This window comes from Eumetopias jubatus, unplaced genomic scaffold (assembly GCF_037043125.1).
Source record: "Eumetopias jubatus isolate StellerSeaLion01/CBP00866 unplaced genomic scaffold, mEumJub1_p1.0 scaffold_14, whole genome shotgun sequence".
NCBI lineage: Eukaryota > Metazoa > Chordata > Mammalia > Carnivora > Otariidae > Eumetopias > Eumetopias jubatus.
The window spans coordinates 22,873,268-22,897,271 of NW_028274820.1; the positions used below are offsets into that span (position 1 = coordinate 22,873,268).

The following is a 24,004-nucleotide window of genomic DNA, read 5'->3' on the forward strand; positions in this document are numbered from 1 at the left end:
TCACTCACTGTTACACAGTTTAAGTCTAGACACTAGATTTTTTTTCCCTAAGGGTCAATACTAGTAGTCAAGGCTTGATTTGGAGAGTGAATGACACATAGCAAGATGTATCTCACTTGTGTTTTTTTTTTTATTGAATATTTCAAAGATAGACTGTCCTCTTGCCTGCATTTCTTGTGCAGTGACTTTTTTAAATTTAAATTCAATTAGCCAACATATAGTACATCATTCGTTTTTGATGTAGTGTTCAGTGATTCACTAGTTGTGCTCATCACATTACATGCCCTCCTTAATGCCCATCACCCAGTTACCCCGTCCCCCCACCCCCATCACCTTCTGCAACCCTCAGCTTGTTTCGCCAGAGTCAAGAGTCTGTCGTGGTTTGTCTCCCTCTCTGATTTCTTCCCATTTAATTTTCCCTCCCTTCCCCTGTGGTCCTCCGAGCTATTTCTTATGTTCCACATATGAGTGCAACCATATGATAATTATCTTTCTCTGCTTGACTTATTTCACTTAGCATAATACCCTCCAGTTCCATCCATGTTGATGCAAATAGTGGGTATTCATCCTCTCTGATGGCTGAGTAATATTCCACTGTATATATGAACCACATCTTCTTTATCCATTCGTCTGTTGAAGGGCATCTCAGCTCCTTCCACAGTTTAGCTATTGTGGACATTGCTGCTATGAACATTGGGATGCATGTGCCCTTTCTTTTCACTACATCTGTATCTTTGGGATAAATACCCAGTAGTGCAATTCCTGAGTCATAAGGTAGCTCTATTTTTAACATCTTGAAGAACCTCCCTACTGTTTTCCAGAGTGGCTGTACCAGCTTGCATTCCCACCAACAGTGTAAGAGGGTTCCCCTTTCTCCACATCCTCACCAACATTTGTTGTTCCCTGTCTTGTTCCTTTTAGCCATTCTGACTGGTGTGAGGTGGTATCTCATTGCGGTTTTGATTTGTATTGCCCTGATGACAAGTGATGTGGAGCATTTTTTCATGCGTCTGTTAGCCATTTGTATGTCTTCTTTGGAGAAGTGTCTGTTCATGTCTTCTGCCCATTTCTTGACTGGATTATTTGTTTTTTGGGTGTTGAGTTTGAGAAGTTCTTTATCGATCTTAAATACCAACCCTTTATCTGATATGTCATTTGCAAATATCTTCTTCCATTCTGTAGGTTGCCTTTTAGTTTTGTTGACCATTTCCTTTGCTGTGCAGAAGCTTTTTATCTTGATGAAGTCCCAATAGTTCATTTTTTGGGCAGTGACATTTCTGTTACTCTTTAGTATTACCTTTATAAGCCGAGCATTTAAGAAGTTATTTCCTTTAAGTACTTTACCTACAAATCAGAAATGCTGTCCCCAGGTGGGTAGTGGCTCCTTGTTCTTGTACTTGATTTACAGGATTTTTGTAACCAGAGTTATCTAACAGAAGGAGCAAACCCACAATTTTCTAGAAGTTCTCTTAAAGTAACCTTTTATTATTAAAGAACAATCGAAAAATTAGAAGAAACAGAAGAAAAGAAACACATTATTTTGCTACCACTCAAAGATTATCACTAACACTTTAATGTACTTCCTTCCACATCTTTTTCTGTTCATATGTATTTTCATCTTTTAATCAAAGGAAGATCATTTTCAACGTAGTGTTCTGTAATCCATTGTTTTCAGTCAATAATCCTTGCTTTCTCATTCCGGAATACTTTCACCTCAGACCTACTTCAAATTTCCCATCGTCCTCAAATTTGTAGTTGGTCTGTCCAAACTAGTATCCATTCTGTGACCTAATGCTACAACTGGTCCTGTCTCTTCAAGTCCCTTAAGTCCATCTTAATCCAGCACAGTCCCTTTTATGACACTAAGTTGTTTAAAGGGATGGGGGCAGTTGTCCTGTAGAATCCCATTTTGTTTTTTCAAGGTATTATTTCTCTTATCCCTTTATTTCCTGAACTGCCTGTAATCTAGAAGTTATATCTAAAAGTTTCATGGATTGAAATAAAACATTGTTTTTGCTAGAATATATCATAGATGAGACACATGCTTCAAATCTCATCACATCAGAAAACAAATATTTAGTTGCCCTACCATTAATGAACGATGCTAAGGTGGATCACTGGATTAACAGGACAGCCTAACCCCCCAGTTATGTTTTCTCCGTTGTGACTACTGAGTTACCTATATGGTATGCCTTTGGCATTGAATGAATGCCCAGTTTCCCATTAGCCATTCACCCAGGGGTTTTAACATCCTTGCCTAAGTCAATAATTTTATTAAGATTTGTGATTTTTTTTCCATTTCTCTCATTTCTTCAGCATTTATTAGTTGATGTTTCTTTGTAAACTACAACTATCCCTCCTCCACTTGAGCTATTTTGTCATCCTTAAATACATCTCTTACTGGAAAGGCAGGTTAAATGTTTTATTTTTTCAATTTAATTATCAACTTCAAAGTAAGGAGTTGGTTTAACAGATAACGACAAATTAGGTTCTTTTAAAGCTCTTTTTTTCGTGTAATTATAGGCTCGTGAATTTTTGTAGTTTTAATGTTCTTCAGTCCATTATAATTATTCTTTTTGGTGTTCAGATTGTCACAACTGTGACCAGAAGTTTTGTTGTTGCTAATAGTAAAGTAACCTTAAAGCCATGTATTTAAGAAAGGTAACTCCTAGGTATAATTTAATATCTTCCTTGGAAGTCCATAAGAGTTATCAGTTAATTCTTCATCAAACCCAGAGTTAAGCCTATAAGTGAGTAAAATGCCTATTTCAAGGACTTTATAGTTGTTCAAAAGGAGTGGGGGAGAACTTTAAGCCAATTTGTCATCAAAAGGTCTTACTCTTGTAGTTCCGACTACCACTTTATTCCAAATCAAAGCACAAGTATGCCTAAAGCCTCCTCTGCTGAGATTTCCTAATAATCAGGTTTTTTTAAAAAAAGATTTTATTTGAGAGAGAGAGAGTGAGAGCACAAGCTGGGGGGAAGAGCAGAGGGAAAAAGAGAAGCAGGTTCCTGCCTTAATAGGGAGCCCCATGCGGGGCTTGATCCCAGGACCCCGGGATCGTGACCTGAGCCGAAGACACTTAACCAACTGAGCCACCCAGGTGCCCCTAACTGTCAGTTTTTAAAGTATGTTTTCTTATTGACTTCTTGTTTTAGTTTTCATGAAGAAAACATTGCCAGGAGGAAAGTGGTCAGATCCTAGGAAAGAACTACGTTAGCATGGGTCTGCTCCAGCCAAACCCTACGGTTTGCTTGCTTTAACTATTGGGTTTCTCAGTGACTTTACTAATTTAATTCAAAGTAGACCCCTCCTTTCTAATCAGTACTTAATGTAGATCTAGAGTGAAATCAGAATCGCATCCAGTTACCTCATTTGCAGTCACCACATACAAGATCAGATACATCTGCATCCTGATACAGCCTGCCTTCTGAAAGAGCACTTAGCTGTAGAAGCTCAGCTTTAGTGGAAACTTGTAAAAGGGCCTGCACCATTTCAGCCACTGAAGCAGAGCTTAAGGATTTTAAACAATGTCATAAAATACTTCATTGCATCTACTTTAGCACCCCTCTTCCACAAATGCTTTACACATAGTAGATACCCATGTCCTAGTTGTTGGTAGATTTGAAAGTAGTGTACAAAAATACTATTTATCTGTATCCAACAGAGCTGTTTTTAACTTTTCTGTTAACCATGTACATAAAAAATGCTTAAGTCTCACTGAAGGGAAATCTTGTTTTTGTTTTAGCATGCCTCTGAGAAAGTAAGAGTACATTTCAAAATGTTTTATCTATATGTAAATATGTTGGAATGTTTTACTTTATTTAATATGGTGGAAAATTTCCTGACCTTTTTTACTTGAAGTATGTCTCTATGTTCTTCTTTCTGGACCTTAATAGCTATTAATATATGCTTCCTATGTTTCTCAGCACTGGTTCAAATTCATTCTTAATTCCCTGTCAAAATGGGCATAATCCACAATGATAGATACCGGGACTTGGCTAGTCTTATTTTAAGGCAATATGGGAAAGCCCTGTCTTCAGGAAGGGTCCCACATAGAGAAGTCCTTTGTCTTTCTAAAATCCTACACAACATAACAGTGGGTGATTTCTGCCTCATGGGTAGACAGAGTATGTTTGAAAATAATTGCAAACTTGGGGTGCCTGGGTGGCTCAGTCATTAAGCGTCTGCCTTCGGCTCGGGTCATGATCCCAGGGTCCTGGGATCGAGCCCCGCATCGGGCTCCCTGCTCCGGGGGAAGCCTGCTTCACCCTCTCCCACTCCCCCTGCTCGTGTTCCCTCCCTCGCTGTGTCTTTCTCTGTCAAATAAATAAATAAAATCTTAAAAAAAAAAAAAAAAAAAGGATTGCGAACTAACTCATGTCACAGACATTGACTCTATATAATTGTACGGCAGCTTATACTGGGATCCCATTTGCCAGTCTCATCTGCAGTGGGACTCAGAGAAGACAGGATAGGAATCCTCTGCAAGCCCTGGGAGTAGCTCATTTTATAGTTTTCAGGTAACATCTAAAAATATCCATTCCATGTGGTTTGATCCTTTATTCTTAACTGTTCAACAGAGAAAGGAGGTGCCTGCCTCCAAAGGGACATTTTGAGAAAATGAGTCTGCCCTCACGTGTGCATGAAGGAGAGGGTAACAGACGCACAGAACCTGCCCTGGAGTGGGTAGGTGTGTTTTTCTCTTTTGGGGGGTGTGGGTGGCATATGCCTTCATGAGAGGCTGATGGAGAGGGAAGGAGGGTATATGGTAGGGAAGGCTTTATCTATTATATCTGCCCCTTTAAAGGCAGTCAATCAATTTAAATTTTAAAATCAAATAAAACGTCTTTGGTGTGAGCCTGTGTGTGCTTTGAGTGTAAAAGTGCTGTTGGTCCGTTTTAGTGTATCATTCAGAAATGCTTTTAGGATTCAGTATGTTTAGATTTTTGATAATATGGTTTGAGTGTTGATAAGAGCTGGTTTGAGAACGGGTAAAAAGTACTGCCTTAATTCTCCATATAGCCAACCAAAATTCATAAGACGGGCTTTGAAACCCCTCAAATACCAACAATAGAATGTTCAAAAAGCTTAGCATTGTAGCAGGTAACCTGCTGGCTTACTGACTTGGATTTAATCAAGTTTGAGCATCTCAAAAATCTATCTTGCCGTTGAGAAAAAGGCATACCAAGCTTTTCATTTCACTTTATGTAACAGATAAGCCTGAGCTTTGTGGAAATTAAGTTTTTATAAATCCAATCGCATTTTTAAAAATGTTTATAGAAAGTATTTTTTAAAGATCACGACATATTTTTCTAAAGTCATCAACTCTTTGTATTCTGACTTATCAGCACCCTGATATATATAGAACATACATGTGTGTCCATACACATGCATATGGACGCACACGTGCATGTATTAGGTGGAGGGGGTTACCGGTGAATGTGTGTTCGTTTTCTTTTAAAATAGGGTACGAAGATGCTAATCTAGATAGGGTTAACACTATTGGACAGAAACACCCAAATTTTTCAAATAATTGTCAATTTGATGTGTGACATTAAGTTTTCATCATGTAACTGAGATGTTAAGATTCTCCAGAGCCTGTAACGTTAGGCCTGAGTGAGCTCAACATAGCCAGTTTGAGTAATCCCACATTGATGCATATGATACTACTATTGTAGCTCTGAAAAACTTGGTAAGACTTCAGAGTGTGACGTAAATGCTTGTTTATTAAAACATTACAAAAACATACATCTTCATTCATTTGAGTATATTTTGTTATTAGCCTAACACCTGGAAAGGGCTCACTCTGTTTCATACCTCATGAAAGACCAGGGCAGGCTTAGGAAAATTGTTCTGATCCATTTCACAAAAAAGAAAAATGAAGAAAGAAAAGCATGCTGGTTGGATTTTATGAACAAAGGGCTTTTGTTCTTCTCTTTGAAAACTTTCATATTTTAAATATTTCAATACAACATATAAAGCACTTTCTATGCTGTCAACTTTTTTTCTGTGAATTAAAACATATCCAGTTCTTGCTATTTTGCATTACTTATGAATACTGAACTGCAATAAAAACATTCTTTATTGTGCTTGGATCTCAGTATTTAGGCGGGGAGGCTAATGGTGGTGCAAGGTGGGAGGGGATTTGGTGATGGGGGCTGCACAAGAAATAATTTTAGAGAGATCTGCTGAGGATCCCAATACAACTTTATTTTTAGAAATACCTCACTTCACCAGAAGTCTAACAGGAGCTTTACCAAAATTTTAAACCATTAATTTATAAAGTGAAAATAAGTACTTCTCTGTATGAAACCAATTCTGGATTTTCTAAATTAGAATATTATGTATATATTTTTCTTTCTGCTTTGCTACTTCACTGGTCATTAAAGTCACTAATTCTTCTTGATTAACTTGAAATCAACTCAAATGACAAAGCAAAACCTAATACATCAGAGGCTTCTTCCACTTTTAAAAAAAGTTTAGCCAAAGCTTTGTTAGTCAATGTGGTAGGAAAAAAATAAAAAAACATTAAAACACGGGGTCCTGTGCCTAGATGGGCTGTTTTGAGGAGGGGCAGAAGAGCATGAACGTGAGGAACACAGGTACAGGGCTGACAAACTTGGACTTGAATCCCAGCTCTGCTACAAGTATAGTTAAGTGGGAAAGTTTTTGCATGCATTACACCAAGATGCATTAGCTCCACCTCACTGGGCAGATGGGAGGATACCATTGGCACCCAGCCAGCATATACCTAGAATGTACATGTTCTAAGCAAGCACTTTATGATATGGGACGCTTAAATGGTACTGATCAAAACAATCAACATACATCATAATAAGTTTTTCAGCCTGATGACATTAGATATCACCTTTTATTGTACTACAGAGAATAGACATCTGAAGAAAACATACAATTTTGAAATGCTTTATTTTTGTGTGTGTAATGGTTATTAACAAGTCTATTTAATAAAGTTAGGATTCCAATGAAAAGAGGTGTTTTCATGAAAGCCTTCAGGGATCAGTTGTATGTCATATAGCGGGGAGTAGCACTGAATTTGGCATAAGACTTAATGACCTTATTTACAGCCTCCAAGAAATCCTTTTCAGTAGCAATTTTTCGCCGTGCTCTGATGGCAAACATACCAGCTTCTGTGCAGACGCTTCTAATCTCAGCACCTTTCAAACAAAAAGAAAACAGGCTTATTAAAGCAGCCTGAAAAGACAGACCAGCAAATACAATAAACAAGACCTTTCAACCTACCAGTGCTATTTGGACACAGTCGTGCTAACAACTCAAATCTGATATCTCTTTCAACACTCATTGAACGAGCATGAATCTTAAAAATGTGAGTCCGACCCTAAAAATGGGGGAATTGATAAATATTAAAATAGAAAAACATCATGGGAAGAAAAAATTTCAAGCGAAGGGATTCTTGACCTCTCTAAAATGAAATGATTTTCTTACCTCTAGATCAGGTAAGCTAAATTCAATCTTTCTGTCCAATCTCCCTGGCCTCATCAGTGCTGGATCCAAAGTATCAGGTCTGTTAGTGGCCATCAGCACTTTAATGTTACCTCGAGGATCAAAACCGTCCAGCTGATTGATCAGTTCCAGCATCGTTCTCTGCACTTCATTGTCTCCTCCAGCACCATCATCAAAACGAGCCCCTGAGAAGACAAAAGGAAAAATAAGCTCTTCATGTCCACTCAGGAGCACGCAATGAGTAACTCGAAGTACCATCTCCGCTCAAGTCAGGTGCTCCAGCGCGAGCGGGCATCTCCTTGTGAAGCACACTCTCTAAAAACAGCCTCCTTTACACAAAACTGATTAGAAAGTGAATCTTTCAAAAGGACTCATCACAGATTTATTTAACAAAGGCTCCTTTAAAGTATTCTTTTTAAACCTCTTTTAGGAATTTTGTTTTTTAAATCGCTCAAGAACACCTCCATTTTTAGCACAATATACATCTGGACGAGGAAACAGTAATACATGCGGACTTGAGTGCTACAGTCGTGTCTGTATGTAAGAAACAGTCATATTCCTTGAAGTTTCTCAAAAACTTTCCTTAAAAATATGGCTAAATCCATAATACAGTAGAACTGTAACAGCTTACTATCACACTAATTTAGATGTATTAGAATATTCTAGCTTAATGTCAATCTCTCATTTCAACCAAAATAGCAAAAAAAAAAGGCCTCCAAACATCTATTTTTCACTTTTAAGTTGTATAAATACATATGATTATATTAATGTATTATGTACATTAAAAAAAATCAGAAAATTTTTTAAGTGAGATTAAAAATACAAAGAAAAATTCTAGATTGTCTTCTTGTACCCTAACACTACTTTATACACAGTGTACTTTGGAAGCCACAGCTTCAGAGCAACCTGACGTCATCATAAGGCTTATTCCAAAGATACCATACAAATAACTTTAGAGTCACAACACTACACCGATACACTGTGGTCACACATTATGTCCCTCCAAGACATTAACCACAGAATGTCCAAACCCAACAACACCCATCCAGTCTAAAAACAAGACCCTAGGTAACCTAACTGCAGTCCCCAAAGAGCATTACGGGGTGCACTATGTTTTCAAGTCATTTTTGCCACTAAGTTCATTAAATAACTATCTGAACATATGACTTCTCTTGAGCTATTAAGAATTATTACTCCCGGGGCGCCTGGGTGGCTCAGTCAGTTGAGCGTCCAACTCTTGATTTCAGCTCAGGTCATGATCTCAGGGTTATGATATTGAGCCCTGTGTCAGTCTCCCTCTCCCTCTGCCCTTCCCCTCTCCTAAAAATAAATGAATTATTACTCTCATAAACTGTTACAATAGTCCAGGCCTACAGAATAGTTGCATTTTCAAGGTCTATCTCATTTATTACTTAACTTTTTTTTTTTAGGTAGGCTCTACCCCAGTGTGGAGCCCAACGTGAGGCTTGAACTCACAACCCTGTTATCAAGACCTGAACTGAGATCAAGAATTGGATACTTAACCAACTAAGCCCCCCAAACACCCTTATGACTTACTTTAAATCTCTCAAAAACCCATGAAATAAACAAGGCAGGAATTATCATTCCCTTTATAAGGTAAGCAAACAGAGGCTCAGAGTTGGAATAACCTGTCTAGATCGCACAGCTAATACTGTATTTCATCAAATCTATGAAGCCAACAATAACATCATTTTATGTATACTTTATGAAAAACCACCACCAACTAAATTATGCCCCAATGCTTTCTTATTACATCAAGTGAAGCTATACCCCAAGTTAGGAGTTGTTAAAGTGTGAAAACATGTGTCATGTGAATGAAATTAGGAAAGTACAAAGATAAAGACTTTGAGAAATAGCAATGCTCTATAATATTTTTTTTCCTTTACAATGTATCTCTATTGTTTATTAGATCTGTAGCTCAGACATGCCAGAGCTCATAGGAAGAAGAGCTGGAATTAGAATTTTGTACAAGATTAACATATCAAGAGAACTCTACACATATTACTTTAGAAGGCTCATGAAAACCAATAATAAAAAATAAAAATAATATATAAAAAAATCACTGAACAATGGAAAAAAATTGAAGAGAAATAAAAATCAAAATCTTAAGAAAAAAAAAAACAATCCTAAAGTAGTTCTCTAAAATACCACTCATACCTCCAATAGCATCAATTTCATCAAAGAAGATAAGGCAGGCTTTTTTTGTTCTGGCCATTTCAAAGAGCTCACGAACCATTCGAGCCCCCTAATGAGAAAAATAATTCAGAGTTGGTTTAAAACATTTTTTAAACAAAATTTTCACTATTCCTAACAGTATTCTCAAGTATTAATAATACCTAAAGCTTTTTCAAAAAAACTGAAGTTTGTTACCTATTCCATCAAATTAATCTCATTAGCTTCAAAACAGTATTAATTTCACGATGCTATACCTATTAAATAGCCAATACTTCAAAACCTGAAGAGGTCAAATGAACACTTGAATAAAGGCACCATTTCAATCAGTTAAAATTGAAGAAATGAAAGAAAGCATCTGATTTATCACTTGGCATTTCTGATCACTGATTTTGCTTTGTAATTTTTTTTTTCTTAAAGATTTTATTTGTTTCTTTGAGAGAACAAGCAGGGGGGGGCGGCAGAGAGAGAAACAGGCTCCCCACTGAGCAAGGAGCCCGATGCGGGGCTCGATCCCAGGACCTTGGGATCATGACCCGAGCAGAAGGCAGATGCTTAACCGACTGAGCCACCTTAGGCACCCCTGCTTTTTAAGTTTTGATCAAGGAATAGAAGTATATTTTAACTCATGCAGCTCCTTTACTAAGTCTTATTCTAAGTATACTAATCATTGGGGCGCCTGGGTGGCTCAGTCGTTAAGCGTCTGCCTTCGGCTCGGGCCACAATCCTAGGATCCTGGGATCGAGCCCCGCATCTGCGGGAAGCCTGCTTCTCCCTCTCCCACTCCCCCTGCTTGTGTTCCCTCTCTCACTGTGTCTCTCTCTGTCAAATAAATAAAATCTTTAAATTAAAAAAAAAGTATACTAATCATTAATGTTTCAGATTGATATACACAGCCCTAGACTTAACTCTAATGAAAAAATACATCAAATGTATACGTGCGTGCATGTGTATATACCCTCGCACATATACAGATGATTATGTTCTCTTTCTCAATAGAATATGAAACGCTGCCCCTGAAATGAAAGTACACTTTTGAATGCATTCACTGTATTTCCGGGGTCTTAGAAACCAAATCTGTAGAAAAGCTCATCCTTTTGAAGAGGGAGCATAATGATTAAAAGTTGCAGGCAGTTGTTTGTTTCCAGTGACCAAGGGAAGGCTGGTGGCTTCTGAACTACTAATTACAATCCATCAGTCAAGAAATTTCAAGTCTGAATCCTTCAACATGGAACTGCTTTCACAGGGCTACATATTATTTGATTCTGATCAATGTACTTTACCTCACCGACATACTTCTGTACAAGTTCAGATCCAATAACTCGAATGAAGCAAGCGTCAGTCCTGTTGGCAACAGCCCGAGCACAGAGGGTCTTGCCTGTACCCGGTGGACCAAAGAGCAGCACACCCTTGGGAGGCTCAATGCCAAGGTTAACAAACCTCTCTGGCTGTGGTGGGAGACATGATTTTTACACTTATCACTTCTGTGCGATAAACACAGAACTATTTCTGTATCATATCTGTAAGTATCATGATATTTAAACCAAAATTATTAAGTGCACAACCTACATACTTGATCTAAGTAAGACTTTTGCTTATTCTAAGACACGTAATACTGAATGGCTTTTAAAGGTGATTCTCTTATCCAGGCTTAACAAAACATTTTCCCACTGATTTAAAAAAATCATAGTGTTTTAAAAAACGAAAGTATTATCCTAGTTTTCCATTATCCTCCCAAGCTTAATTTGACTCAATTTAAGCCGACATCCTCTTGGTATCATTAAAACATGTGGTTTCTTCTACAGTAACTTGTAACACATTTACCATATTGCTGAAGGTTATACGTCAGCCTCTGTCACTTCAGAGAGCAGATCTGGTTTTGATTAGGTCTGACCGATCAATCCTTTGCTTCCTCTTCTCTCCTGGAATGTACCAACCCACCACACCTCTATCCTCTACCCCCTCAGAAGTTTTCACTAAAGAAAATATAAAATTTGTAAAGCTATCTAATAACAGATAACTAGTGCACAGACTCAGCCACTTACATGAAGTAATGGGGTTTCTACTACTTCTCGAAGTTTCTCAATCTGTTCCTTACAGCCACCCACATCACTGTATGTGACATCAGGTTTTTCTTCCACCTAAAAGAAGGATAAAAATGTGTAACAGATAGCCACAGGCTTTTGAATACGAGTTCAAATGTTCTATCCAGTAGAGCAGACTCAATACCCTAAAAGAAAAATCAGACTCACAGCAAGTAAGAATTCCATAAAAATGGAAGACACTGTCCAGTGTCCTGGAACCACTTGCAATACTACTTGCTATGACACTAAGTGAAAGAGACAAACCAGTAAGACTGATAAAAACGTTCTCATCTGAAAAATTGTTCAGAACGTTTTTGTAATTCTTCAGTATACGCCCACATAGTGATAGTTTACAAGTCAAAGTTTCCAAATTTCTGTGAGATGGATGCAACTGTATTCAAAGTCATGCCATTCCTTTTCCCTCCCATATTTTCTTACCTGCATCATGGTAACTGTTGGGTCAATCTTGGGAGGCAGCGGAATGTGAATCTGATACTTATTTCTGTCCACCCTACGGAGATAAAAAAGATCCTCACTCAACACATTCAAAAAATGTACTAATTATCATGTGTTGTATATACCTTAACTTACTTAATCCTAACTATCCTAGAGCCAGTGCTTTCTCCACTCATACCATGTTACCTTAAATAGACCGTCAAACTCAACTCTCAAATCCTGCACTTGAGTATGACATGTAAAGCCATTCAAAAAAAGCCCTAGTGGGGTAGGAGAAAGAAGCAGATGTAGAAGAAAGGATGTTCAACTGTACTACTCTACTACAGAGTATTTCTTCGTTATTCTACGGCACCCAGTTCATTCATTCCAAAGAAAGCCAAGGATGTGAATGTGACATGGTATCTTTAATGAAAGAGAAGTATTTACTGTAAAATAGAGTCTTACCCAACTCTCATCCCTTCTTCAATGTCAGTAGGTGCTACCTGATCACTGAGGTCCACCACAAACTTGGCAAACTGCTTCACATTGATAATGTACTTCGGGTCCTCCGAATCAGCATTGATTATCTTCGTACACCTAACACAGCAAAAGGCTTGGTTAGAGTAAGGAACCTAAACCACTAATAATGAATTCAAGTAACTAGATTCTCTCCTGGGCAAGCAGTATACTAATGAGCAGGTATAAACTAGAACTGCAGAAATTAGGTCACTGCCAAAGATCCTTTACTATAGAAACCCAAGGGTCCACTCAAATTAGCTAAGCTGTAAAATTTTCAAAAGATACATTCCCCTATGGGGCGCCTGGGTGGCTCAGTCGTTAAGCGTCTGCCTTCGGCTCGGGTCATGATCCCAGGGTCCTGGGATCGAACCCCGCATCAGGCTCCCTGCTCGGCGGGGAGCCTGCTTCTCCCTCTCCCACTCCCCCTGCTTGTGTTCCCTCTCTCGCTGTGTCTCTCTCTGTCGAATAAATAAAATCTTTAAAAAAAAAAAAAAAAGATACATTCCCCTAGAAAGTTACACCCAAATATTTCATCATTAAGAAGTTCTCTAATTTCTTGATTTTTTTTTTTAAGATTTTATTTATTTATTTGAGGGACACACAGAGACAGGGAGAAAGAACATGAGCAGGGAGAGGAGAAGCTGAGCAGGGAGCCCGATGCAGGGCTCGATCCCAGCACCCCAGGATCAGGACCTGAGCCAAAGGCAGACGCTTAACTGGCTGAGCCACCCAGGCGCCCCAAACTCCTGATTTTCTTAACTACATTCATTAGTGATACTCCTCTGTATCTTAAGTTACTCTCCTTTTTATTTTCCCTTTAGGAAGATGCTCATCTTGTCTTACATCAACTTAAGTAATAAATGTATTTACATTCTTTCCTGAGTTTATACTTCAAATCCATGTTTATCATTGTTGCTATTCTTAACTCAAATGTATTCTTTTTCTGTGTGACATGGTGAAGGCAAATTTGTAATACCATGTACATCACAGTCAAAAGTAGTCCACTGCCTTTACTCTTTGATGGAAGGAAACAAAGAACAGAACCCACTTTAGAAAAAATCCATGTCATAAGCTGTAGCAATTATATGGGGAAATACAAAATAGTCTGGACTGTACATAAAGGTAGAGCCCAAAGTAAACTCAAGAATGCTTTGTCCCCAGGGTACCTGGGTGGCTCAGTTGGTTAAGCGTCTGCCTTTGGCTCAGGTCATGATCCCAGGGTCCTGGGATCGAATCCTGCATCGGGCTCCCTGCTCAGTGGGAAGCCTGCTTCTCCCTCTCCCCATTCGTGCTCTCTCCCTGTTTCTGTGTCTCTCTCAAATAAATAAAATCTTAAAAAAAAAAAAAACGAATCCTTTATCCCCACAGCATAACTGTGTGACAGGACTGTTTTCTGTTACCAGCCAAGGTCTACCAGGGAGGATTACATACAAAGTACCTATTACTACTTTCTCTGACAAACCATGTCAACACTGTCTGCACAAATAAGGATCTTGTAAATCTAAAGCTGAAAAAGTATATATACATATGTAAGGACGTCAACTTCCAGAATCAAGCAGAGTTTCTCTCAGCTCTTAAGTCTCCAACTAAAACCAAAGTACGATTTACCAGACATCTAGCATAAAAGATGGGACACCAAACAAGTGAAGGGAAAAAAAGCATCTCGGATAAAGTAGAAACCTTGCAGTTATCATTAATTTCCTTAGAGATGAGAACATAGTACAACCATGATTCGAAAATAGAGGACATTCGGGGCGCCTGGGTGGTTCAGTCCTTAAGCGTCTGCCTTCAGCTCAGGTAATGATCCCAGGGTCCTGGGATCAAGCCCCACATCAGGCTCCCTGCTCCACAGGAAGCCTGCTTCTCCCTCTCCCACTCCCCCTGCTTGTGTTCCTACTCTCGCTATCTCCCTCTCTGTCAAATAAATAAAATCTTAAAAAAAAAAAAAGGGCATTCAAAAAAAAAACAACAAAACACATATATTGAAAGAATAAAGAGCTCTTAGAAATTAAAAGCTTGAGAAGAGAAACTTTACAGACAGGAACAAAAATCAATAAAAGAACTTAACATTAAGAAAAATCTCACAAAAAGTAGAGCAAAAAGACCAAAACAAAACAAAACAAAAAACCCCACACGGGAAAGAATAGCATATTAGCAGAGATATCCAGGAGGCCCAAGATCCAAGTAATACAAACCTGGAAAAGAGGACCAAGAAAACAGAAAGAAATTATTAACAAATAATTTCAAGAAAAACTGCCACAGTGAAGGCCATGAGAGCCCAGCACCATGGGTGAAAATTCCCCAATACTGAGGCATGTCATCATGAAATCTCAGAATCGTGAGAACGAGGAGACCCTACAATCTCAGAATCGTGAGAACGAGGAGATCCTACAACTTTCAGATGAGAAACAGGTCACAGATACAGAACTGGGAATCAGAAGAGCTTCGGACCAACAACCCCAGGAGGTGGAAGACCATGGAATGCTGCCTTCAAAATTCTGAAGAAGGAACTTTATACCAAGACATTTTCAGACATACATGGTCTCAAAATATTGCCTCCCAACTCACTTCTTTCAGGAAGCTACCAGAGAGCTAATACTTACACCTAATGCGGGTATAAGTAAACCAAGAAGAGAAACTCATGGTACGCAAGCACCAGGAGAGAGGCCAAGGGAACCTGCAGGGTCAGAGGTCACAGGATGGTTGTGATTTAGCAGGTGCAAAGGGCCACGGTGCAAACTGAAGCAGGTAGGCAGTGCTGGGAAAGACTTCTTTAGGAGAATGGACCCGAGAGAACCTGTGGCACAGCGCACCTGAGGTATACGTGAGAAAAAACCTGATGAACCTAATGCATCTGAAGAGCTATTTACACAGTCAGGAAAAACTGGAGGGTTGAGTTTTTATATACAGAGAAAACCGGGCAAATGAGAAAACAAGACAATTATGACAAGGAAAACAAAAAATGGTACGAGAAAGAAAAAGTAATCACCGTTTGCTACTTGCCTCTTTGTGAACAGCACTACTTAGCCACAGTTAGGAAATCAATGACTACTAATCCAACCAAAATTTTACTGTAATTACATTAGGAGGATGTAGGGATAGGAAAGGTATGTCTTGCGGATGAAGGCAGAGGAAACGAAACAAAATCCTCAAGCCAATAGATAATACTAAAACTAAAAAAACAAGATGCAATCTACAATATACAAGAATTATGTCCATAAGAATCATGAAGGCAGAAACCAAACAACCAGTTAAAAATTTTGAAAATAGGTGTCTCTAGGGAAGAGAAATAGGGAAAGACAACTATTGTCCTAGAACTATTTATCTCTTTAAAACCATGATAAAACTGAAAAATAAACCAATAAATGGAAAGAAGGAGAGACCGAAAAGAGGGAGGGAGGGAGGAAGGAAAAGAGGAAAGGAAAAATAATCTGTAGTAAAATAAGCTGTAGTAAAGAGATTAAAACTGAAACAAAATTTTCAACTATTAGAATACAATACAGGAGAATATAATCTTGGATTGAGCTAAGCCTTCTCGAGCAACAATCAAACCCAAAAGGTATAGTGAAAGCATTTATGTATTTTATTAACCTCCTAAAAAGTTTAAACATTAGTACAACAAAAGGTACCAAGAAGTTAAGTCAAGTGACAGAGTATTTGTAGCATATTGAAGAAAAGATTAATATGCACAATATATAAAGTCCTCCTAAAAATTCACAAAAACCACCCAACAGAACAAAACATGAATGGACACAGAAATGCAAATGTTTAGTAAGTATAAGAAGCTGTCATACTAGTAATCAGCATAATGCAAATTAAAATGAGATGTTTTTCCCCCCAAATGGTAAAAGTGTAAAAATAGATGATCACGTATCTTATACTCATCAGGAAAACAGGTATTCACTTCAAAGCCTCATGCTGAGGAGTGTAAACCGGTCAAACCACCTTTTTCCAGATTTTCAAAACTGTAAATGCCTTTGACCTCCCAAATGCACTGCTAGTAAGCTATACTACAGAAGTGTACACACACAGAGAAATATAAACATCAAAATTCAGTGTAGCATCATGTACAGTAACAAAACTGTAAATAAACCAGAATCTACGGCAAGAGAAAGAAAAAGGAAGTACTAAAAAAAAAAAACAAAACCCAGGATATGTTTGTTTGCATGCAAATATATACATAAAGACACACAGGTGGACCAAGAGGACCAAACCATTTTCAGTTGCAGCTGAGGAAGGGGACAGCAAAGATGCGAAGGAAGGTTTCCCTTTCTTCACCTGATCTTTTTTGTACCATTTGGATCTTCTGATTTTTTTTATACGATTATGTCTTCACCTACTTCTTGAATAATTGTTGAAGTCATAAAATTTAATCCCAGATACTTCTGTAAAAAGCTTTGTTTACTTCGAATTACGAATAAAAAATTTTTATGAACTATTGAGTATACCCTAGATTCTAAAAAGTGCTTAAAAGTACAGATAAAAATAAATTTCCAGAGTTCTATGCATACCTCGCAACCTGTAAAGGCTGTTCACTCTGCAGTGTTTGCTTGTCTGCAGCCAAATCCCAGAGTGCTGGTGGGGCCAGGCCAGTATCAGATTCTTTAATACCTACATAAAGAAAGAGAACAAAATTCACAGAAATGTAATGTATCACCCACAAGCAGACGTTCTCAAGCTCAGCACTACTGACATTTTGGATGCCATAATTTGTTGTAGGGGGTGTCCTGTGCATTTTCGTGTAGTAGGCAGCATCCCTGGCCGTTAGCCACGAGATGCCACCAGCACCACCTCCCCCTCAAGTCATAAGCATCAAGAGTATCTCTAGTCACTGCCAAATGTCCTGGGGAATGGGGGCACTGGGGCAAAATCACCCCATTTGAAAACCGCTGCCCTAAAGTAATTACAAGCCAAAATTCAACACCATATTTCACAAATTTGTGCAGGTCAAATACTGTAAAACTTCACCACTCAAATTACTGAGAAAAGTTTCCAACTACTAGACAACAGCCCACTTACTTCAAGTAATACCATGGGAGACCATGTTTTTATTCACTAAGAAATTTTTACTTGTTTATTAGAAATGTTTATTGAACTTGGCTCTGACCAACAGAACATTTGCTTAAAGGATGATGTTGCTTAACTGCTTAAGCACTGGACTTATTTGTAAAAGGAAGTGAAAGATTATTAGATAAGGAGATCTAATTTCTTTTTTTTTAATTTAGATTTTATTTATTTATTAAAGGTTTTATTTATTCACTCGAGACACAGAGACACAGAGAGAACGAGAGCATGAGCAGGGGGAGAGGCAGAGGGAGAGGGAGAAGCAGGCTCCCCGCCGAGCCAGGAGCCAGAAGCGGACCTCAATCCCAGGACCCTGGGATCATGACCTGAGCCAAAGGCAGACACTTAACCATCTGAGCCACCCAGCGCCCCTAGATTTTATTTATTTATTTGAGAGCGAAGGAGATCTAATTTCTTAACAGATAGGATAATAATTTTTTTAATCTGTAATTCGTGAAAGAGGAAGTCTTGTAGTTAAATTCTTTTGATATAATTAACCCATGACATTTAAAGAGAGGAGACAAGAATAAAGAAATATATACCAGTGAGCTCATTAATTTTCTTGAGAAGTTGCTGAATGTCATCTTCAACCTGCTTTATCTGCCTAGAATAAGTGCTTTGACCCTAGGAGATAAAGATCACTTTAATTAGAACATTAAGACATCAACAATTCATTAAACTGCAGACAGAAACTTTAACAGTTACAATGTTAATAGCTATTATTGACCCAAAGCTTGTGAAATGGAAGTAGAAAGCATTATCTTTCAGAACTATTCCTAAACCAGTATTTTCCCCCCAAACAATACATCATTATGGAAGCTAACCAATGAAAATCATACCTGAAATTAACCAAAAGAAGCCCATTTCTATGCATTAAAACTTTCATTTCTAATTCAGTTACATACATTTTAAATATAGTACACATTTGTGTAAATTATTTCAAGTATCTTTCAATATAGTACCACACTTAATTACAAATAGTATAAAAAAAAAAAGTACCAGCTTTTTTTTTTAAAGATTTTATTTATTTATTTGAGAGAATGAGAGAGAGAGAAAGCACATGGGGGGGAGGGTCAGAGGGAGAAGCAGACTCCCTGCTGAGCAGGGAGCCCGATGCAGGACTCGATCCAGGGACTCCAGGATCATAACCTGAGCTGAAGGCAGTCGCTTAACCAACTGAGCCACCCAGGCGCCCAAAAAAGTACCAGCTTTGACATGCTGAATATTTACTCTCTGATCTAATCTAGAGAGAAACTGTGGTACGTTAACTTTTTTCAGTGAAGATTACTATAAACTGCTAGACATTCTCTTTTTTTTTTAAGATTTTATTTATTTATTTGAGAGAGAGAGAATAAGAGATAGAGAGCACGAGAGGGAAGAGGGTCAGAGGGAGAAGCAGACTCCCCGCTGAGCGGGGAGCCCGATGTGGGACTCGATCCCAGGACTCCGGGATCATGACCTGAGCCGAAGGCAGTCGCCTAACCAACTGAGCCACCCAGGCACCCTAGACATTCTCTTCTTAATTATTTTGGAAGGATAATACCAACAATAGTTCTTATTTCAACATAAAACATCTGTATTTGGTAGACACTGAAAAAACTTACATAAGTTTTCAGCAAGGCAATATCCCCCTCATCCAGAGCTAAAATAAGAAAGATAATATATTAGATTCAAAAAGAGAAAACTAGAGCTAGCAATTCTTTTCTGTTCAATTTAAATTGCATTTATTGAGTGAGAAAAATTATGCAAAGATGTAATGATATAAACAGAACCAACAAAAAGTTCCTGGACTCAAGGAACTTTTATCTAACTGGGTGTAGGCAGATGTTTACCAACTGTGTAACATAAATGCTGAAGAGTCTCAAAGTCCTGTGACACAAAAAGAACAGGGAGCCCAAAGAACAGTTTGAGAATCAGAACAACCTGGGCACTAGCAAAGTCCCAGCAAGTCATGCATTTGCTAAGTAATGTTGGAAAAACCACTTAATCTAAGCATCAGTTTTGTCATCTCAGAAACAGAGATAACTCATCTTACTCTCACAATGTTGTTATAAAGACCAAATTAGATATGGATGAAGAAGCACATAAAATTTTATACACATTAATCATATATATATGCAAGGGATAAATTTAATAATACATTTGCAGAATGATAACCCACCCAGAGAAATACACGGATGAAATGTTGAATCTCTTTAAGTTCTCCACCAGGTGCCTGAGTAGCTCTAAGCTGTATCCTAAAATACTTCCAAGGCAAAGAGTAGAGTGTGGGATCAAAGTAGAATATTTCTTTCTTTGGCAGGGAGGTGGAAATGGAAAAGAAAACAGTTGCTAGGAGAGGGTGAAGTTGTTTAGGAAGGGAAGAATAAGAGAAAAGAAAGGAAAAAAAAATGCAAAAATGTTTTTTAAATAGTCTGTAAGGAACCAAAGAAGAAAACAGCATAAAGATGAGACTAAAAGGGGAAGAAAGGTAAACTGGGTGTGCATTATCTCCTGCACTGTGGGTAGAAGTGTCAAGTGGTATAGTCTCTACAGAGAGTAATTTCACATTATCAAAATTACAACTCTGTTTCTAAAATTCATCCTACAGCTTGTGTTTGTGCCTGGGATAAGTTATAGGAACAAGGTTATTCGTTGCTCTAGAATGGCGATCAGATTGGAAGAAATCTAAATGTGCATCAGTAAGGATTAATTATATATATTACTGCTCCCCCAATAAAGTGGGATACTATGCAGATGCAGACAGGCACACAGCACGGACCCTTTATATAACGATATGAACTTATCCCTAAGACACATGAAGATGGGAAAAAAGCAAGATGTACAATATGCTCCGTTTATGTAAAAATAGATAAACGCTTGTTCATGCACAGAAAATGTCTAGAAAGATAAGGCGAAATGGCAACACGAGTTGCCTCGGTGGATAATGGATGGCTGGGGTCAAGGGTGAGACACCTTTCAATGTATCTTTTTTTATGATTTTAGTGTTTTGAACCATATGAATAAATTAACCAAAGGAGTGTGTGTGTGTGTGTGTGTGTGTGTGTGTGTGTGTGTGTGTGTGTGTGTGTGTGTGTGTGTGTGTGTGTGTGTGTGTGTGTGTGTGTGTGTGTGTGTGTGTTTTAATAAAACTACGTCTCAGGATCCCGGTTACACAGGAATGGATGGCTGGGGTCAAGGGTGAGACATCTTTCAATGTATCTTTTTTTATGATTTTAGTGTTTTGAACCATATGAATAAATTAACCAAAGGAGAGAGAGAGAGAGAGAGAGAGAGAGAGAGAGAGAGAGAGTGTGTGTGTGTGTGTGTGTGTGTGTGTGTGTGTGTGTGTGTGTGTTTTAATAAAACTACGTCTCAGGATCCCGGTTACACAGGAATAGCACCAAGCCGTCCCACTAGAAGGGGAGGAGGGACAGGAAAGAGGATCCAGGTGACCAGGCACCGCCAGGCGGGGACACTTTTCAAGGCCGGCCAGGCCAAGCAGGGTGCGTGACTTCCTCAAGAAGACCTGACAGCTGAGTATGAACAAACACCTCGATCGGCGGGAGATGAACACAGAACTTGGCGCAGCACGAGGGGCAGAGAGAAGGCAGGCAGGCTAAACCGGCTGCCGCCACCCACTAAATCATCAGGGGCACAAAAGGGACACAGCGCCGAGTGGCGAGCAGGGAATCCAGCCTCCCCTCCGGGGCCAAGCCTGGTTCTGCTCCGGCCCGGACCGCCAGCCTATGTCAACTGACCTCGGATGGGCTTGTCGTCCTTCTCATCCTCTTTGGTTTTCCGCTGATCGGCACCGAGGTAATCCGGCATTTCAGATGCTCCGAGTGCCTCAACACCTTACTGATTACACAGCACCTCTGTCGCTTCCGGTGGTGCCGCTCTTTCCTTTCCTCACCGGAAGTAAGCCGAGCTCTGCGGACCCGTTTGGTCTGCGCACGAGAACCGGAAGGGAGGGCCGGGGCCCCCGCGCTGGCGTTCTCCTCGCAGTTACGCGGAGTGCGAGGGATTCCCGGTGGGAACCGAACGTGGGTCGACCCTGGCGCCTCACCGGGGAGACTTGCCCTGAGCAACGGATTCTGAGACCCACCCTGGCTACGTCGCTGAGTTTAAATCCTTATTTAGTCATATCTTCCCTGTGCACTCTCGGGTAACTACTGTACCCTAGCTTATCCTTTATCTCATAGCATTGTCGAGACAGTAAATAACAGTTTCAAAGTATCCGGGGTATTAAATACGCAGTAAGTAGTAGCTAGATCTACAAATAGAGGGAGGTAAATAGAAGGTGTTCATTAATTTGATGTCAGCGTGAGATGAGATAAACAGTTTCAATTTTCGAACCTCCTGGCAAAGAAGAGTGGTGGGAACCATCCTCAGGTACGGCGGAGTTGGGGAAAAGAGCAGGTTTGAAAGAAATTAGTTTAGGTGATGAACAGAAATGAATAGTTAGGAAACAACTGCAAATTTAGAAATGAAAAGCCTGGCAGTGAATAGAGTGAAAACGTAACCTGCAGGGTGGGAGAAAGTATTTGCATGTCATAAATCCGATAACGGATTAATAATCTCGAATATGTGAAGAACTACGACTGGAGGAAAACGGCCCCATTTTAAAAAATGGGCATTGGGGGCGCCTGGGTGGCTAAGTTGGTTGAGCAGAGGTCTGATTCTTGATTTTGGTTCACGTCACGATCTCAGGCTCCTGAGATCGAGCTCCGCATGGAGCCCCTCTTCAGGCTCTGCCAACTCGCTCTCTCAAATAAGTAAATAAAATCTTGAAAAAAAATAACGAAAAATGGGCAATGGATTTGAATATGCAATCTCTCCAAAGAAGATATACAAATGGGCAGCAAGCGCACGCAAAAGATACTCAACAACACTAGCCATTGGGGAAATGCAAATCAAAACCGGGAGATACTGCCTTACACCCATTAGAATGGCTACTATCAAAAAAAGGGCGTGAGGAGGAAGAAAATAGGTGTTGGTGAGGATGTGAAGAAAAAGGAAACCTTCCGTACTGTTGGTGAGATGTAAAATGATATAACTATGGAAAATAGTATGGCAATGCCTCAAAAAATTAAAAATATAATTACCATATGATCCAGCAATTTCAGTTCCGGATACTCAAAAGAATCAAAAGCCAGGTCTCAAAAAAATAATTTATATCTCCATGTTCATAGCAGCACTGTTCCCAATAGCCAAAAGGTGAAAGCAACCCCATAGGCAAATGAATGGGTAAGTAAAATGTACATAACCATGAAATCTTACTCAGCCTTAAAAAGGAAGAAATTCGGATGCATACAATCGTAAAGATGTTATGTGATGTAATTAGTCACCAAAAGACAAATAGTGTATGATTCCACTTACATGAGGTATCTAGAGGAGTCAAATTCTCAGAGACAGAAATTAGAATGGTGGTTGCCAGAGACTAGGGGGAGGTAGAAATGGGGAGTTGTTATTTAATGGGCATAGAGTTTCAGTTTTGCAAGATGAAAAGTTTTGACAATTGGTTGCACAACAAAATGAATGGGGCGCCTGGGTGGCTCAGTCAGTTGAGTTGTCGGCCTTCAGGTCAGGGTCATGGTCCCAGGGTCCTGGGATGGAGTCCAGGCATCAGGCTCCCTGCTCAGCCTGGAGCCTGCTTCTCTCTCCCTCTGCCCCACCTTCCTGCTCTTTCTCTCTCTCTCAAATAAATAAAAATCTTTTTTCAAAAGTATTTAAAAAAACAAAACAAAATGAATGTATTTAACACTACTGAACTGTACACTAAAAAAATGTTTAGGATGTGAATTTCATGTTATGTGTATTTTACCACAATTTAAAAAAAAACCCATATGACCTTAGAGGTAATTGTAAGACTGGATGGGGTAGGTGTCAGAAAAGAAAGTGGACTCAGGTTACTTTGAGCCTTAAAGCCTGTTTTAACAAGTGGTTGCATTAATAAAGAAAGGGGTCAGGAAGAGGTTTAGGGAGAGATAATTAACTTTTTGAAATGTCAATTTTGAAGTGACAGTTTTGTCATGTGGTAGATAGGAGGCCCATTCAACTTATTTTACAGTGAAAATGTAATTCATAGAGACTAATTCTCCAACTTCAAGTCTTTCATTTTTCTCAGCCTATTCCAGATACTGCTGCAGGGCTGGAAGGGGTGGGAGAGAGGGGTGAATCTTTATCCACTGGTTTCCTTTTGCTAGTTTTTGCGTTTGACCTCAATCCTAGAAGGGATCAT

General features: G+C 39.1%; 1 protein-coding gene across 1 annotated transcript; it reads right to left on the reverse strand.

The window, feature by feature from the left end:
- Positions 1 to 6,839: 6,839 nt before the first annotated feature.
- On the reverse strand, positions 6,840 to 21,666 carry PSMC2 (proteasome 26S subunit, ATPase 2). The gene is made up of 12 exons (XM_028119734.2): positions 21,522 to 21,666; positions 19,386 to 19,423; positions 18,324 to 18,405; positions 17,229 to 17,328; positions 12,664 to 12,795; positions 12,202 to 12,274; positions 11,725 to 11,820; positions 10,963 to 11,127; positions 9,665 to 9,752; positions 7,469 to 7,671; positions 7,265 to 7,361; positions 6,840 to 7,179 (listed from the first exon to the last, which is right to left on the reverse strand). The coding sequence occupies exons 1-12, from the start codon at positions 21,589 to 21,591 to the stop codon at positions 7,022 to 7,024; spliced, it is 1,302 nt and encodes a 433-aa protein (XP_027975535.1). The 5' UTR covers positions 21,592 to 21,666; the 3' UTR covers positions 6,840 to 7,021.
- Between the last annotated feature and the right edge of the window lie 2,338 nt (positions 21,667 to 24,004).

Excerpts from the sequence above, each read along its gene's own strand:
- PSMC2 (XM_028119734.2), bottom strand. The coding sequence starts at position 21,591 with ATGCCGGATTACCTCGGTGCCGATCAGCGGAAAACCAAAGAGGATGAG. Across the intron at positions 18,406-19,385 it reads TTGCCTTGCTGAAAACTTAT|GGTCAAAGCACTTATTCTAG; the intron begins GTAAGTTTTTTC and ends TTTATCTCCTAG. Across the intron at positions 9,753-10,962 it reads TACAGAAGTATGTCGGTGAG|GGGGCTCGAATGGTTCGTGA; the intron begins GTAAAGTACATT and ends TTTTCTCATTAG.